At 43.0% G+C, this 16,678-nt stretch overlaps 1 protein-coding gene across 1 annotated transcript in view; it reads right to left on the reverse strand.

The window, feature by feature from the left end:
- Window positions 1-16,109, reverse strand: part of ATP10A (ATPase phospholipid transporting 10A (putative)) — a 288,904-nt gene extending 272,795 nt beyond the window's left edge. Inside the window, exon 1 of the mRNA XM_029604743.1 lies at window positions 15,378-16,109. Within this exon, the coding sequence (XP_029460603.1) occupies window positions 15,378-15,781 (404 nt within the window). The 5' untranslated portion in view covers window positions 15,782-16,109. The remainder of the gene's footprint in view (window positions 1-15,377) is intronic.
- Window positions 16,110-16,678: the final 569 nt, after the last annotated feature.

A 16,678-nucleotide genomic window follows, 5' to 3' on the forward strand; every position in this document is an offset into this window, starting at 1 on the left:
GATCCCTAAAAGCTAGAGGATGGAAATGAAGAAAAGAGTGCATGGGGATAGCTACTCTTAACCAATAAGTATTCATACTGTTCAGGCAACTCCATTCTTGCTCTCTGTTTTTACGGCAGGAGGAAAAGGGGAATTAGATTCAGACAACAACCAACAAGGACATTGGATTGTATGGACTGGGAAAACAAATAAGCACGGGAGTAACTTGTTGGTGTGGTGTTACAACCCTTAACCAACATGCCTGATACTTTGGATGCAACTCCAACGTTGCTCTCTGCTTCAACGGCAAGAGGTGAAAGGGAATTGGACTCAGACAGCAACCAACAAGGGCCCTGACTTTGACAGTTTGGGAAACTAAGTAAGGAGGTGACTTGTATTGCACAGCAGATGCTACCATAAGCTTGCTGGGCAGACTGGATGGACCGTTTGGTCCTTTTCTGCCTCTATTTTCTATGAATAAAGACCAAAGCAAAGAATTCATTTAGTTTTCCTGTTATGGTCTTGTCTTCCTTAAGAACTCTTTTATTCCTCAGTCATCTAGCGGTCCAACTGACTTCCCTTACAAGCTTCTTGCTTTGAATATACTTGATTTTATTTTGAGTTTTTTGCCTCTCTAGAAAGATTTTTTTTCAAATTCTCTTTTGGTCTGCCTTATTTATGCTTTACATCTAACTTCCAGATAGAAATTTATATTCTAGCCAGTGAGTCCTCCTGAAAATTCCTACACTCAAAGTGGTTTGACATGGGTTTGTTAGATCAAGGGCCTTCTCAGTACCTACGATGTAGAATAGACTACCTCTGGATCTTTGACAAGAACAGGATTATTTTAAGTATCATAAAAGGTTAAAGACTTGGCTGTTTCTAAGGATGAACTGGTGGTGGGTGGAAGTGTAGAAGAGGTTGTAGTTTTGATGGCTTACTAAGGTATAGGTAGTTTAATTTTATTTTTTGTTATTTTATAACAGAATGTATTGTTGTTATTGATTGTACACTGCCTTGATTGGTCTTGGAACCAAAATGCCTTAAATAAATATTTTTTTATTTAAATAAATAAAATGAATACCTTGCCAATGCTTATGCTCTTTCCCATTTTCTTCATTTCCAGTTTTTGAAAGATGTTCTTTTAGCTGTAATCTGTTTGTCTTGGTTTTATTTGATTTATTGGCTTTTGAATGTTGTTCTGCACATCGATTTGGGCGTCCTTTTGTTGATCGGATAAGCAGCAAAAAAATGTTAATAAATAGCCTCTTTCACTTCATCATTTAACCATGCTGGTAATCATTTGGTCTTTCTGCCTTTTTTAATGCATGGAATACATTTAGTCTGGGCTTCCAAGATAGTGTTTTTAAACAGTGCCCATGCAATTTCTGCTTTTAGCTATTTTCTAATTTATGTCCTCATTTTATCAGTCTCCCTTTTTAAAGTTAAATGCTACTGCAGTAGTTTTCCTTAATATTCTCCCTTCAGTGATTATGCTAAAATTTGATTATGTTATGCTCACTATTGCCAAGTGGCCCCAACACCATTACCTCACACACCAGATCCTGTGTTGCAGTGAGGATTAGATCTAGAGTAGTCCCCCCTCTTGTCAGTTCCTTGACCAGCTGGATCCATGAAGTAGTCATGAACTGCATCTAGAAAAATTTAACCTCCCTAGCATGTCCTAATGAGACATTTACCCACTTAATACTGAGGTAATTGAAATCTTTCATTATTGTTGTGTAGCCTAATTTGTTAACATTTCACTATCTCTTCATTCTGACCTGGCAAACAATAGTAAAATCCCACCACTACACTCTTTCCCATTACACACAGGATTTCTATCCACAGAGATTCCACAATACATTTGGTCTCTTGCAGGATTTTTATCCTGGTTTGATTCTATGCCATCCTTAACATATAGCACCATTCTTCCACTATTTTAACTTGCCCTAATATTTCTATATGATTTATAACTTGGTATCAGTGTTTCCTATTGGCTATCCTCCTTCACCAGGTCTCTGCAATGCCTATTATGTCTTCATTCAGTACCATACATTTCAACTCTCCAATCGTATTTTATTTTTTTAGACTTCTGGCATTTGCATACAAATAATTCAAAGAATGGTTAATTGTATTAACCTGCCTGGCAGCTGAAATGATTTACCTTTGTATGCTATTTAAATGTGCCTAGACTACTTCTGCCTCCACTACAGCCTATTGGGATATTCTAACTTGCCCATTATGCTAGTATCTTTTGAAGATACCACACTCCAAACCATGTAATTTCTGAGCAACTGCCAGCTTTCTGCCATGATGTAGTTTAAAATCTGCTCCAGCTCCTTATTAAACATTAGCACCAGCAGTCTGGTTCCACTCTGGTTAAGGGAAGCCCATCCTTTTGCAATAGGCTCCCCCTTGCTCAACACACTGCATTATCACCTCACCCACGCATTTAAACTCTGGAGTTCTGCCTGTCTCTGGGGCCCAGTACATGGAATGGGGAACATTTCTAGGAATGCTACGAGAGACACTGGGTTTCAGCTTTATAACTAAAATCCTTAATTTTGCTTCCAGAACTTCCCTCCCATGCCTTTCTATGTCATTGGTGCCCACACATGTGCCATGACAGTCAGCTCCTCCCCCTAGCACTATCTAAAATCTTATCTAGGTGACATATGTGTTCCATCACCTTCACACCAAGCAGTCAAGTTACCAAGCAATCCTCACACCCACCAGCCACCCAGCTATCTACATTCCTAAAGACTGAATCACCAACTACAATGGCCATACTAACTCTTCTCTCCTAGGCCCATATCCCTGGAGACACATTCTCTGTATGAGAAGAGACGGCATCATCACCTGGAAGACAGGTCCTACTACAGGGTCATTTCCTGCCACACCAGAGTGATGTTCTCCTTCCAGGCAACCTTACTCTCAGGCAGCACAGGAGCAGGCAGACTGAAGATGGACTGCTCTTCTATGTCATGAAGGTCTCCTCTATATACCTCTGTCTCCCTGTAACAATTCAGCCTCCAGAGCTCAAACTCATTCTCTAAGGCTAGGAGTTCTTTGCATTCTAGTCATTTCTACTACCCTTAACAGAGGGCTTGGGGATAGCCTGCATGGATTGGCGGTTGCTACTACCCTAAAAAAAACAAACAAAAAAAAACAACTTGCTGGGCAGACTAGGTGGACCATTTGGGTCTTTGGCTACTTTCATTCACTATGCTAATATGATAGGGCAAATTTTGATATCAAAAATGCTCTGCTGGTTCACACTGCAATTAGTTTGCCGGAATGACTCTCTCAGCTGTTCTCTCTTTCGAACAATACTTTAACTTACACCTATTCAGACCAATATCATGGTGTTCTCTTGCCTTCTCAAAACAGAGAGCCATTTCTTTTAAGGCAATTGTCTTAGGAACTATCTACTTTCTTTATATATATATAGTAGAGATGTGCTTCATTTTTATCTGCCGGGTTGGGCGATCTGTGGAAAACTGTTTTCCAACCGGTCTTTTTAGTTTCTTGGCAATTTTCGCCGAAAAAAAAAAAAGGAAACCCCCACCCCAACCCTTCAATTTTACTTAAATACAAACCCCCCAGCATCCCGATCCCCCCCCCAAGACTTACTAAAAGCCCTGGTGGTCCAGCAGGGTCCCGGGAGCGATCTCTCCCTTTTGGGCCGTCGGCTGCCAGTAAACAAAATGGCGCCGGTGGCCCTTTGCCCTTACCATGTGACAAGGGCTACCAGTGCCAATGGTCAGCCTAATGGATGGCCCACGCCATTTTCAAAGATGGCACCGGCCGTCCATTGCTCCTATCATGTGACAGGAGCTGACCAATACCACCAGTAGCCCCTGTCACATGGTAAGGGCAAAGGGCCACTGGCGCCATTTTGTTTACTGGCAGCAGACTGCCTGAAAGCGGGAGATCACTCCCGGGATCCCCGCTGGACCACCAGGGACTTTAGGCAAGTTGTTTTTTTTTTGGGGGGGGGGGGGAGGTCGGGAGGGTTGTAATTAAGTAAATTTGAAGGGTTGGGGGTCGGTTTTTTTTTGGTTTGTTTTTTTAAATAAATGTGTCCTTCCCCCCCTCCCCCCGGCTAACCCAAAAAATGATTTTTCCCTGAAATTTCAGGGAAAACCAGATCATTTTTCGGGTCCTCCGATCCATGCCAAATTGGACAATTTCGTTGAAATTTTCCAATTCGGCAAAAATGAATGCACATCTCTAATATATAGTATCTTTGAGTTTTCATTAGCAGCACAATTACAAAGAGACAGCATAGCCATCATTGCATAATTCTAAACAGCAACATTAAACCTAATAAACTCACAACTAATCACTTTCAACCCCAGAGATGCAAAACATTTATAGAAGCAAAAAGATGTGTGACAAAAAGAGTAACATCTGTCCTCAGGGAAATAGCATATATTATTAACAGTTATTAGCTATAATCAATTTACTTCATTTTAAATGTTGCCTGCATCTCTACAGGCAGCAATACAAAATAACTGCCCCATATCTCATAAAAGAATTTTCAAAAAAGGTTTTTGCTTTGAAATACAAAAATTTAAAATTCCATATATAGTAGTTTTAGCATTTATGACTTCCAAATGGAGATTTTAGGCCCCACTGAGTGGAACCAATTAACCAGCATGCACTTTTTGCATTAAGACAACTTTGAATCAAAAACATTTTAAATGACCTCTCAAGTTGTACAGTATCCACCAAGTGACCTATAAGACAAATTCTGGTGAGTGGGGAATCACTTGAGCAACAAAGCATCCTGCCAAAAAAGCTTGAATCAGCTTCACAAGCAATGATTTAAGGTGGCATTGGCAGTACAACATTTGAGGTACAAGAACCAACACTACCAGCCTTGTGAGCTCTTAAGGAGAGAATATCAACTTATATAAACACCCAAAATTGTTGCACTTGTAGCACACAAACTCTTTGCTAGATCGTCATCTAAACAAGAATTTAGCTCAACTTGTCAGAGACCTGCCAGAGATTTCAAGAAGGAATAGGACATGGATGAATGCAAACATAGGTAAATAGACAAATATATATTTACCCAATTTCAATATTCTTAAGAGTCATATAAAAACTTACATGTGCAAGATAGATCTTGTAAATAAATGTTAGGATTAATAAAATTACAAATTTGAAAGTAAGCCAAGAAATCTTGCTTACTAAAACCCAAATTCAATAAAAAATAGTCAAATGAATGCATCTGATTATTTTTAACATCCATAAAGTCCTGTATACATTGTACACCTGATCAATTCAATAAATATTTTATAACTATCCCCTGGAAGAAACCATGGGTTTCCTGTTAGTGGTAAACAATATTACATCCTAGGAGAGAGTTAGCAAGTTTCGGAGATATCTCCAAGTAACTTGCATAGATTTAATAAGCATAAAATATGCTAACTCCAAAGGTAAGTTCACCTTTAGCTTGTAAAATGTAAATCAGGTGCAACAGAAAAGTGAAACTGAGCTCCATTATGCGTAGGTCGGAAGAGTCTTCTCTATAACCTAACCAGTCCACCAGAGATCTCAGCGAGTGAGCTGTGTTGTAAAACTTAATATTTGGAAAGCCCAAATCCCCTTTCCTCTTTAGCCATCATTCACTTCAGGGAGTCTGGACTTTTTCCCTTTCCAAAGAAACTTAAGAGCACAGAGAACAGATAAAGATATCAGATTAAAGTAGGAGCAATGGAAGTATTTGTAGTACATATAATAATTCTGAAAGTAATACCATCTTAATGAGCATCACTCTGCCGGTAAGAGAGTAATGAAAAGATTCTTGACCTCTTGCATTAAAGACTGCACAAATGGCACCAAAAAAGAGGTGTCTTGTGTTATTTGTAAGCCCCGCTATTTAAGAGATTCATCTGCTCATTTCGAAGGGAAATTATCCCAATCCTTTTCCAGACTGCTTTGAAGGTCCAAAACCTCTGATTTTGTTAAGCTCAGTTTAAATCCTGAAAACCTACTAAGATCCTGAAATAAGAACATAAGCAATTGCCATACTGGGTCAGACCAAGGGACCATCAAGCCCAGCATCCTGTTTCCAACAGTGGCCAATCCAAGTCACAAGTACCCGGGCAGGATCCCGCAAGGTCGGCAGATTCCAAGCTGCTTAGCCCTCGGATAAGCAATGGACTTCCCGAAATGGAAGATAAGGTTTAGTTTCAGTAACAAATTATATATCATCTGCAAAAAGAAAGGATTTAAAAAATAACTGAGCAAGAGGGTTTCAAGAGTTTTCTCACTGCCTTTCTATTTTAATAACTAACTCCAAAGTAAGTATAAATAATATGGGGGATAGGAGGCACCCTTGTCTTGTTTCTCTTTGTAGGCTGAATGATGCAGAGAAAATGTCATTCATCCATATACAGGCTGCTGGATTCAAATATAAAAACTAACTCAGTTTCGTATAAAAGCACTAAAACTACAGTCTGCTAAACAAGATCTAGACTGGACCAGGAAACCCTATGGAAAGCTTTCTCCACACCAACACTTATTAGCTGGGAACCTTTAATTAATTCCTCGTACAAACTTCCAATAATGCGAGAGGTCTAGAAAGATTTAGGCTTGCCCACAAGAAACCAAAGGAGGTACCAGATCTTTAAGATGGTTAGCCAGGATATTTGCAAAACTGTTGATGTCTTGATTTAAAAGGGAAATCACTGATTTAGGAAAAACTAGAATACTAGCTAGTTTTAAAGTTTCTGGCATTTTCTCAAAAGTCAGCATAGAGGTAAACAGTGCATGAAGACTTTCCAAAATAAAAGGTTTAAGTGTTTTATAAAAATAATTGCTTAACCCGTCCAGGCCTGGTGATATAAAGTTTTGGAGCTCCGAAATGGCTGTAGCTGTTTCCAAAACTGTAAATGGGGTGGTTCAGTATTTCCAGCTGCAAAGAGGACAACCAAGGAGGTTTCTTGATAAAGCTCATTCTTTTATCTAAATCTCCTCTCTCAGCGGAATACAATTCTAGAAAGAATTTTTGAAAAACATCACAAATGTCTTGCACAGAATTAGCAGCCCTTTCACTTTTTCCCTGTAAAGCAAGGATAAACTTGAACTCAAATGGGCTTCAACTAAATTTGCAAGCACTCTTCCAGCTTTGTTACCAAATAAGAAGAACTTATGCTTGAGCAATGCCACAAAGGCTGTAGCTTTCTGATGTAATCTGTCATTCAGTCACTTCCAAGCATGTAGAAATGTATCAGTCACATCCTTTGCCCTGGAACCAAGCATGTCTTTTTAACAAGTTACTTAATACTCGGCTCCAGAATATTTGCATCCAGTTCTTGCTTTTTTGGCTATAACATAGCTAATAATATTCCCCCCCCCTCAAAACTGCTTTCAGATTCCCCAAAAAAATAGGTTTAGATTTATGCAGCTCATTGTTAGATTCATAGACTGACCCATGTCTTTCCAAATACCCTTTAAAATTCTTACCTTGAATACGCCAGACTGGCATCTGCCACTGTCCAAAGGGTTGATCTCAAATCCCAGTTCTAAAAGTGCATGTCACTGGAGAGCGATCAGAAATTACTATAGCTTCAGTCTTGACGAGTTATATTTTTGAAAAGAGAGAAATAAGGGCATAATCTACTCTAGATTTCATCTCATGAGCTCTAGCATAATAAATAAAATCTCTGTCTGAAAGATTCAAAACCCTCCAAGTATCAATGAGATGAACTATTAATGGATCTACTACACAGTTTAAATCATCATCCAGTATAAACGGCACTGGACCCAAAGAAATGATTTGATCCACCACCTTTGTAAAAAAGGATGGTCATACTGGTTTGGGGCATAAAAGGAAGCCAAAATAATTGGCTAAATAACCTCCCCACAACAATAACATCTGCCCACCAGCTCTTCCAATACCTGTTCAGATTAAAATGTAACATTTTTATGAAACAGAATAGCCCCATCACATTTATTGGAAATACCCGACACTATTTATACCTGTGCTACCCATTTTTTCTCTTAATTTTGTGGGGGTTTTTTTTTTTATAGTCATATGAGTTTCTTGCAAAAAGATCATATTAGCATACAGCATATTTAGATGTATCAAAACCTTTTCCCTCATATTCCACACATTTAATACAGGACCCCACCCCAGATATCAAACATAAAATAATAAATGAGATGCCCACCAACACATAGAGAACCCCGTTGTCCCAGTACGAGCTGCGGTCTCCACTTCAACCTTGTGCCTGAGGGCCAAGAAATAGCTTGTCCACCATATGGAAACCCCCCCTACCCAAACTGTCACACTAAGACTATCAAAACCTTGAATTAAACCCTCCCTAAACCCCCAAAACATGAATAGTCAATGTGCATGAAACTTGCTGGTTAAAAGTTCCGAATACAGGGCATGGGTCACGAAATGATGTGCTCAGGCGCCACCTCTAGTTATTAATTCCTAGAGAATGTCAAACTAATCACATAAAATTAGATCACATAGTTTAAACTAGTAACACTGACACTGAGAGAAATCCTAACAGTAACCATGCAAAAATCACTTTGTGAAACAAAATGTTAAAAGACAGGACCCAAACTGAAAAGCTCTTTCTTATGTCACCTGGTGCAGTGGAGTTTCAATGTCTTCTTCGTGAGAGGTCAGAAATTAGCACTGGTGATGGACCAAATTACATCTATTTGTAAACCTAGATGGAGTATATCAGAGAAGCGCTCTTCCCGCTGCGGTTTTTGACAGTGTCATATGAGATAGCCAGTTCTTGTGGACTTTAAGAGAGACTACAAGCTCGGGTTAAAATTTCTTTCCTCTGGAGATTTAAGATAAGTTTTATTGGACTTACCTCTAGTATAAAGAATTTTTATTTGCAACAAAAAATATACAAACTTGGGATTCTTAGACATTGGGTTTATCCTGGGCCAATAATTATAAAATACACAGGCACTCGTTACATTCATAAGACATAGGACACCGTATTTAATGGTGCAGTCTAAATGCCCACTATTTTAATACAGAAAATATTCGCACAGCATTGCCATTGTTGGTGAATTCTTGAGTTTGTTGTTTGAATGTTTTTTCACCATTTGGGTTTTCACTTTTTGTATTGCTTCCGCTGCATCAGAGACATCTACCACTTCCTTGTGCCAGATCCTTAAGCGAGTGGGGTATTGCAGTGCAAATTTCACTTTTGTTTATCATCAATTCGGAGCTTAGCAGTGCAAATTCAGTGTAACACCATTTTAAAAACCTTGGAACAGTATTCTCTGGTTTTGATGGTCTATGTCACATTTCTTGTAATAAGCTTGCAATATAATTATTTTATGAGTGTAGTTCAGAACTTTAACTAGGAAGACACATGGCCCTCCAGCAATCTGCCATTTTAGGGCCTAATCAGTGGACTCGTTCAAACACAATTTTGTCTTGATAATTCTCTAACCACAATTCTGGGAAAAGTCACGAATCCAGGAGCTGAGGCAACTCGTGATCCAGAATCAATTCTGAAATGCCTACAAAATGCAAATTGCTGCATCCAATTCCTTTGCATTTTCCTCTGCAGCTTTTCCTACGGAATTAACCCACTTTTCCATATTCACAATATCGTCCTCCAGTACAGCAACTCATGCTTCCATCGAATCGAGGCGCGCACCAATATCAGTGACAGAGTTTTTAAGTTCAGCAATCTGAGCAGATATCTGCTCCAACTTACCATCCAACGTTTTTTTATTTTTTATTTATTTAAGTTTTTCTATACCGGCATTCGCGATAAAATCGCATCATGTCGGTTTACAATTAACAAGTAGATAGGGAACAAAAGGCAATAAATAACATTGATCTAAGTAATAATAGTAACAAAATAATAGTAATAGTAGTAAAAAACGTTAAACAAGAGAAGGCTAAGGAATGCAGTTACAATAAAACAAGGGAGTAATATAACTTGTAATATAACTTGGATCACTTACGTTGTTACCACTGCCAACGTTACACGTACCACAAGTGATTCACCCAAAGAGGTAAGTACCACTTCTCCCTTACTGGAAAAAGGAGATGGCTTGACTTAAAAAAGTTTTAGAAACAGTGCTTTAGGGCACAGATATTTATTTCTGATTCAAAACTGAAGTATTATTTATATGCATGTAGCCAGGAGTGGAAAATACCCAAGTCCTGGCATCTTCAATGTGGCCAAGAAAAACACTAGAGAGCTAGTGGTGGAGGTGCTACGGCATCCCACAGTTGAAGAGAAGCTCCAAGGTTGACGGGACCCATTACCCTCGCCTGCAGACTGGGAATACAGAATGCATGCTCCCCATCCCTGCAGCTACTGCCCCCCTTCCTTAACAGTGTACACATTTCCTTTCTAATCAAGGAGCATTCTGGGAGGGGGAGGAGCTACAGGGACTGGGTGCACACACTCACACACACAATATAGCTCTGTATGCCTGAAGATGCCACAGGAATGTCATGAGGGACGAAGGGGGTAGAGAGAAGAATATAACATAAGAACATAAGTTTTGCCAAGCTAGGTCAGAACAAGGGTCCATTGAGTCCAGTATCCCATTTCCAACAGTGGTCAATCCAGGTCACAAGTTCCTGGCAGGATCCCCAAGTTCAACAGATTCCAAGCTGCTTATCCCAGGGACAAGAAACAAGGGAAAAGAAGAGACAGATGGAGAAGACAAGGAACGTTGAGGAGGAGAACATGAAGAGATGTTGGGCAAAGCATCAGTGAGGAAAAGGGAAAAGAAAGGTGGAGGAGAGATCCAAAATGGAGAGCAGGAAAAAACTGAACGGGTAATGGAGGGGGGGGGGGGAAGGTAGAACAGAGAAAGAGGATACAAGTGGGTGAAAGGTGAAGGTATGGTGGAGGTCAGGGGTGGCCAACTCTGGTCCTCAAAAGCCACAGTTGGGCCTGGTTTTCAGGATATCCACAATGAATACTCATGAGATACTGTAGACCTGCATTCACTGCCTCTATTGTACACAAATCTCTCATGTATATTCATCATGGAAACCCTGAAAACCTGGCTTCTTTGTGGCTCTCGAGGACCGGAGTTGGCCTCCCTGGTGTTAGGGCTAGAAGGGTGGGCAGGAGCGAGAAAGAAGAGAGCATAATAAGAGAGACAGTGCCCCCCCCCCCCCCCCACTTATCCTCCAACTTCAACTCTGGGTAGAAGAGAAGAATATGGGGTGGGGAAGGGAGGCACAAAAATATAAGGGAAGGAAAAAACCAGACTAAAAATTAAAGCAAACAAACAAAATGCTGCCATCCTTCCCCCTCAAAGAAAAAAAAAAAAAACATTGAAGGAAAAAAAAATCCATGCTTTCTTCCAACTCCTGGCTGCTGCCCACATTTTCTAAATATTTTCCTACTCCTGGATGTAGCTTTCAACTACACTTACACTAAATTCAGCAGATTTCGGTTGCCTAGCTGGAGCTAATTTAAGAGACAAGACATGGTTTTAGTCATAACAGACAGCACCAAGACATCCGATAAAGATTCACATCTTGCAGAATTAGTGCAATACATCGAGAAACAAAACCACCCTCCTTTTGTCCTGCAATTAAACACACTCCACCTACCAGCTCCTTCGTGCCATCGCCTTACCACATTCTGCCTTAGTACATTTTTGCAGAAAACTATTAAATCAACTAAGAAAGGTATTTAAAACAAAAAACAAAAAAAAACACACACACACAAGGTAAAAACTGAAAATTACTCAAGTCAAAGGACCAGAAGAAATCACGCAGTTCATAATAATTTCCATTCAAAAAGCCTTAACTACGGCAGTCACTGCTGAGAATTACAGCGAACAGCCCTGTTAAGGGCAAAGATCCAGCACAGGGAAGACTGGATACTTTGTTACAGTGAACGAGGTAGGTAGGTTTCTCAAAGTTCATGGCAGACCAGCAAAAGAAAAAGGCTACTGTACCACAAAATACAAGAATGCTGCTCACTGAAAGTGTGTGAGAGCCCCACAAGTCATACGGCCACTATGAGGACCCCACACAAAATACTTTGCTGACTCCTCCCCTGTTTCAGGGCCTTGTTCTGTTACACTAAGGAGCCGATGCAATACAGTGCACTCAGCCAAGCGCACTGTATAACCCGCATTCGGACGCGGGTTGAATAGGCACTAATAAATCCCCTAATGCAATAAGGGGATTAGCACCGATTCAAACCGCATCAACAGGCAGAGTGAGTCTAATAGGGCTAATCTCATGCAGATGCATGTGATTGAGGCTAACAGCATTCACTCAGATACAAAAAAAACCCAAAAGTGTACGTCTAGGACGCACATTTTAGCGCTCAGCAATTAAAGCCTGCCTGGAGCAGACGTTATTAGCTGAGCGCATGTAAAACAAGTACAGAAAAGCAGAAAAAAAATGCTTTTCCGTATTTGTTTGAAATGCTTAAATAAATTTTATTAAAAAGGAAAAAGGTTTAAAAAAAACAAAACAGATGAAAGTTGGGAAACGGGCACTCAACTGACAAGTGTCCGTTTCCTGAAACCCCGGCGTCAGTTTTCCGAACCGGCAGACGGCCGAGTTACAAAAACTAATGCGAGTTGCGTTAGCAAGGAGGCGCTAGGGGCGTGCAAGTGACCCTAGCACCTCCTTGCTAAGGCAACCCCTTAATTTAAATATTGCATGGCGCCCGGCGCACATTAAGAAGGCGGGCGCTGACTGTTCAGCACCCACTTTCTACGCAAATTTATTGCATAAGGCCCTAAGAGTCTTCACAGGGGGAATAAAAAAGGCTTGCCAGCAGAAAGTTACAGATCTGGCAACCAAGGTAAAGTGGAAAATTAACAATTTAAGTTACCACTCCTCTCTCACCGTCCAGGTATTCCTGTTTCTAAGGTACCTGAAGAGCTGTCTGCCGAATCTAGGCACAGAAAGGCGAACCAAGCCAAGGTATCTCTGATTTAAATCCATCAGGATACCATGAGTCTCTCTTTCTTAGGTTACAGGACACGGAAAATGTGTGTAACCACAGAGTGGAAGTAAGAAAAGATAGGTAGTACAGCAGTTTGTCTGCAGAAAAAAAATAAATCTGTAAAATGGAAAATGTCAAATCCCTCATAGTAAGTCACGGCAGATAAACACCAGTTGGCCCATTGTGCCTCCCCAGTTCCATTGGCATACTTGTTCTAATTGTACGTTCACAGAGTAGAAATGCCTAACAAACCAAACAGCAAAAGAGGGTCAGTAATGCATAATATTACTGCCCTATTGCAGCATCCCTCACTACCATTAGATCACTGTGCACACCTTCATGGACCGCCCAGCACATGCGCGCAATACACTTTTTTTTTTTAATGTTTTGAAAGTCAAAATAATATCCCCATTGGTTTGAGGAAAAAAAAAATAATAGTTCTTGGAAGTCAGTTACTTCTCGACTTTGAGGTTTTCACTCATTTTGATACAAAAATTACTTCCAGATGATGGGAGGTTAACTGAAAGCATGCTGGCAGCCCCAGAATTGCTTTGCAAAAACGAATTCCCCCCCCCCTTCCCCACGCAAGAAAATAAAAGGCTCTGCCCTTGCCAAGTGAAAGTACAAGGTATTAGAAATGCCTCTTCTCCCCCTCAGGCCATGGATTCTGCAGCAGCGTTTGGAGCCGCCGCCTGTACACTCCCTTCCTGAAGGGGCCTGGCAGAGACCGTGTAAACTTCTTGACACGTTTCACATTCTTGCATCCTGCCGCAAAGCCCTCGAACGGAGCATGGCTGGCTGCAGCCTAAATTAGAGAGAATATCCGACTGTATAAACCCAGGGGAAAAACAAAATCACACTTGGCAGAAACCCGTCATTAGACTGGGGGAGGAAGGGAGGGGTGGCTTGTAAAGTTTCATTCCGGATCGAAGTGGAAGAGCAAAACAACCAACCACGTTGGAAAGAAACTGAACGTGGCAGAACACCGTGATCAGAAGACCGCAAATGCAACCCGAAACCCTGCTTATAGCGCTTACAATAATAATTTTAAAAAAATTTGCTAGCGGCACCAAAATTGAAGTGAACGTTTGCACTTGCGAATCGTGCATCCACCACTGCCCGGGGTAACGATTGTGAATTAGTTGTGTAAAGATTGGGGGTGGGGGGTGGGGGGTGAGGGTGCGAGATGAGGCACAAGTTCCAGCTTTACTCGATCTGCTGGGGGCTCCCTCTAATTCTCGGAGCATTTAAACTGCCCGCCAGCTGAGTAGGTTCTGCCATTTTCCACCTTTCACGTTCGATCTGGGCTGCTCGGTGTGCATCAGTAAGAGAGTAAATGGTGCCTCCTCCCCAGCATGGGTCATGGTTTGGGTGGAAGCAGAATAAATACCCCCTCCTCCCGCAGCACGGGGCACGGCTTGGGTGGATGCAGAATAAATACCCACCCCCCGCCTCTCTCACCCAGCACGGGGCACGACTTGGGTGGATGCAGAATAAATACCCCCCCCCCTCTCTCTCACCCAGCACGGGGCACGACTTGGGTGGATGCAGAATAAATACCCCCCCCCCCCCGCCTCTCTCACCCAGCACGGGGCACGACTTGGGTGGATGCAGAATAAATCCCCCCCCCCCCCTCTCTCTCACCCAGCACGGGGCACGACTTGGGTGGATGCAGAATAAATACCCCCCCCTCTCTCTCACCCAGCACGGGGCACGACTTGGGTGGATGCAGAATAAATACCCCCCCCCCCCGCCTCTCTCACCCAGCACGGGGCACGACTTGGGTGGATGCAGAATAAATACCCCCCTCTCTCTCACCCAGCACGGGGCACGACTTGGGTGGATGCAGAATAAATACCCCCCCCCCTCTCTCTCACCCAGCACGGGGCACGACTTGGGTGGATGCAGAATAAATACCCCCCCCCCTCTCTCTCACCCAGCACGGGGCACGACTTGGGTGGATGCAGAATAAATACCCCCCCCCCGCCTCTCTCACCCAGCACGGGGCACGACTTGGGTGGATGCAGAATAAATACCCCCCTCTCTCTCACCCAGCACGGGGCACGACTTGGGTGGATGCAGAATAAATACCCCCCCCCTCTCTCTCCCCCAGCACGGGGCACGACTTGGGTGGATGCAGAATAAATACCCCCCCCCCCTCTCTCTCACCCAGCACGGGGCACGACTTGGGTGGATGCAGAATAAATACCCCCCCCCGCCTCTCTCACCCAGCACGGGGCACGACTTGGGTGGATGCAGAATAAATACCCCCCCCCCCCTCTCTCTCACCCAGACTTGGGTGGATGCAGAATAAATACCCCCCCTCTCTCACCCAGCACGGGGCACGACTTGGGTGGATGCAGAATAAATACCCCCCTCCCCCAGCACGGGGCACGACTTGGGTGGATGCAGAATAAATACCCCCTGCCAGTGGCCCTGCGGGCTAGTTACCTGCTGTACACCAGGCAGTCCATGTGGTTGATCTCGTGGTCGGAGCGGTACCTGCGATAATCCTCCCAGACGTCCTTCACGGCGGTGGCGGCCAGGATGAAGAGCACGGGGGCCAGCGCCAGCGCGGGCTTGAAGGCGTTCACGGAGGGCACGAAGTTGAGTAAGGCGATGAAGACGAAGTAGATGTTCGCCAGGCGGTGAAACTGCTCGAAGAGGTTTCGGGGCAGGAAGGAGAGCGGCGTGTACTTGGTGGTGCGGATCTTGTTGCTGGCGAGCTGCCGGGAGCCCTCGGCCGGGAGCAGCAGCAACAGCCGCGAGCGCACCGTCCTCGTCTTGCTCTCCCTCCTCTTCACCTTCTTTTTCCTCTCCTCCGGGACCCGGCCCCGCCGATCTCCCCTCGCCATTCTCCTTTCTTTTCCCAATGGCTGCAAAAGGTATTAAGTTACTGTTATTAGGTCGCCGCTTCAGACACGGAGGCTAATATTTGTTTTTGTCTTTCCTGCGGGAACTTTTTTATTATTATTATTATTTTTTTTGCTGAGGGGCTTTGCCCGAATCAGAGAGCGCCAGAAAAGGTGGGAAAACAAACAAAAAAACCCCCACATTAGGTGATCATGCTTCTTGCTGCCGACGCTCGCTTGAACCCAAAGAAGAGGAGTGAAAAGTTCCTGCACCTCAGCCTCGGGGCTGGAATAAACTCCTCACGCAGCTTGTCCTCACCCGACGCGTGTGTCTCCCCCCCACCCTCGCCTCGGGGCCGTAGACGAAGATATAAAGTCAGCCCCGGCTGCCGTACGTCACTCGTGCGAGCCCCGTTTCCGTTTCAGCGCCGGCCCTCCTCTCCCCTTTGCAAGTTTCATGCAAGCTGTGGAAACCGTGAAAAGAAACCAGGCAGCTGCAGCCCTGCTCTCCATCTGCTGGATCTTGGTTAGCGAAGTAGTTCAAGGATTTTTTTTTTTTTAAGCACTAATACCCAGCTGTGTGCACAGCTGGTCTTCCCCCTAAAGTGTTTTTTGGGGGGGGGGTTTTTTTTTTGTTTTTTTTTTTTAGCTTTCTGGTTCCTGGGGAGAAAGGAAAGGAAAGGCAGTCGTTATAGTGCGCCTTCCAAAAAATGATTATTTTGATTCTGAACGGTAAAACTGGCCTCAGCTTTTAGATATAGGCACGAATTAAGTGCTGTGCAGGGCCAGTGCTAGGGTATTAGGTGCCCTAGGCAAACCTTACAGGCTTGCAATGGCCTTCCTCTTCACACCCCCCCCCCCCTGGGGGTGCACTCCACACTTATCCATGCATAATTGTTA

Source organism: Rhinatrema bivittatum, chromosome 5 (genome assembly GCF_901001135.1).
Source record: "Rhinatrema bivittatum chromosome 5, aRhiBiv1.1, whole genome shotgun sequence".
In the NCBI taxonomy this organism is placed as follows: Eukaryota; Metazoa; Chordata; class Amphibia; order Gymnophiona; family Rhinatrematidae; genus Rhinatrema; species Rhinatrema bivittatum.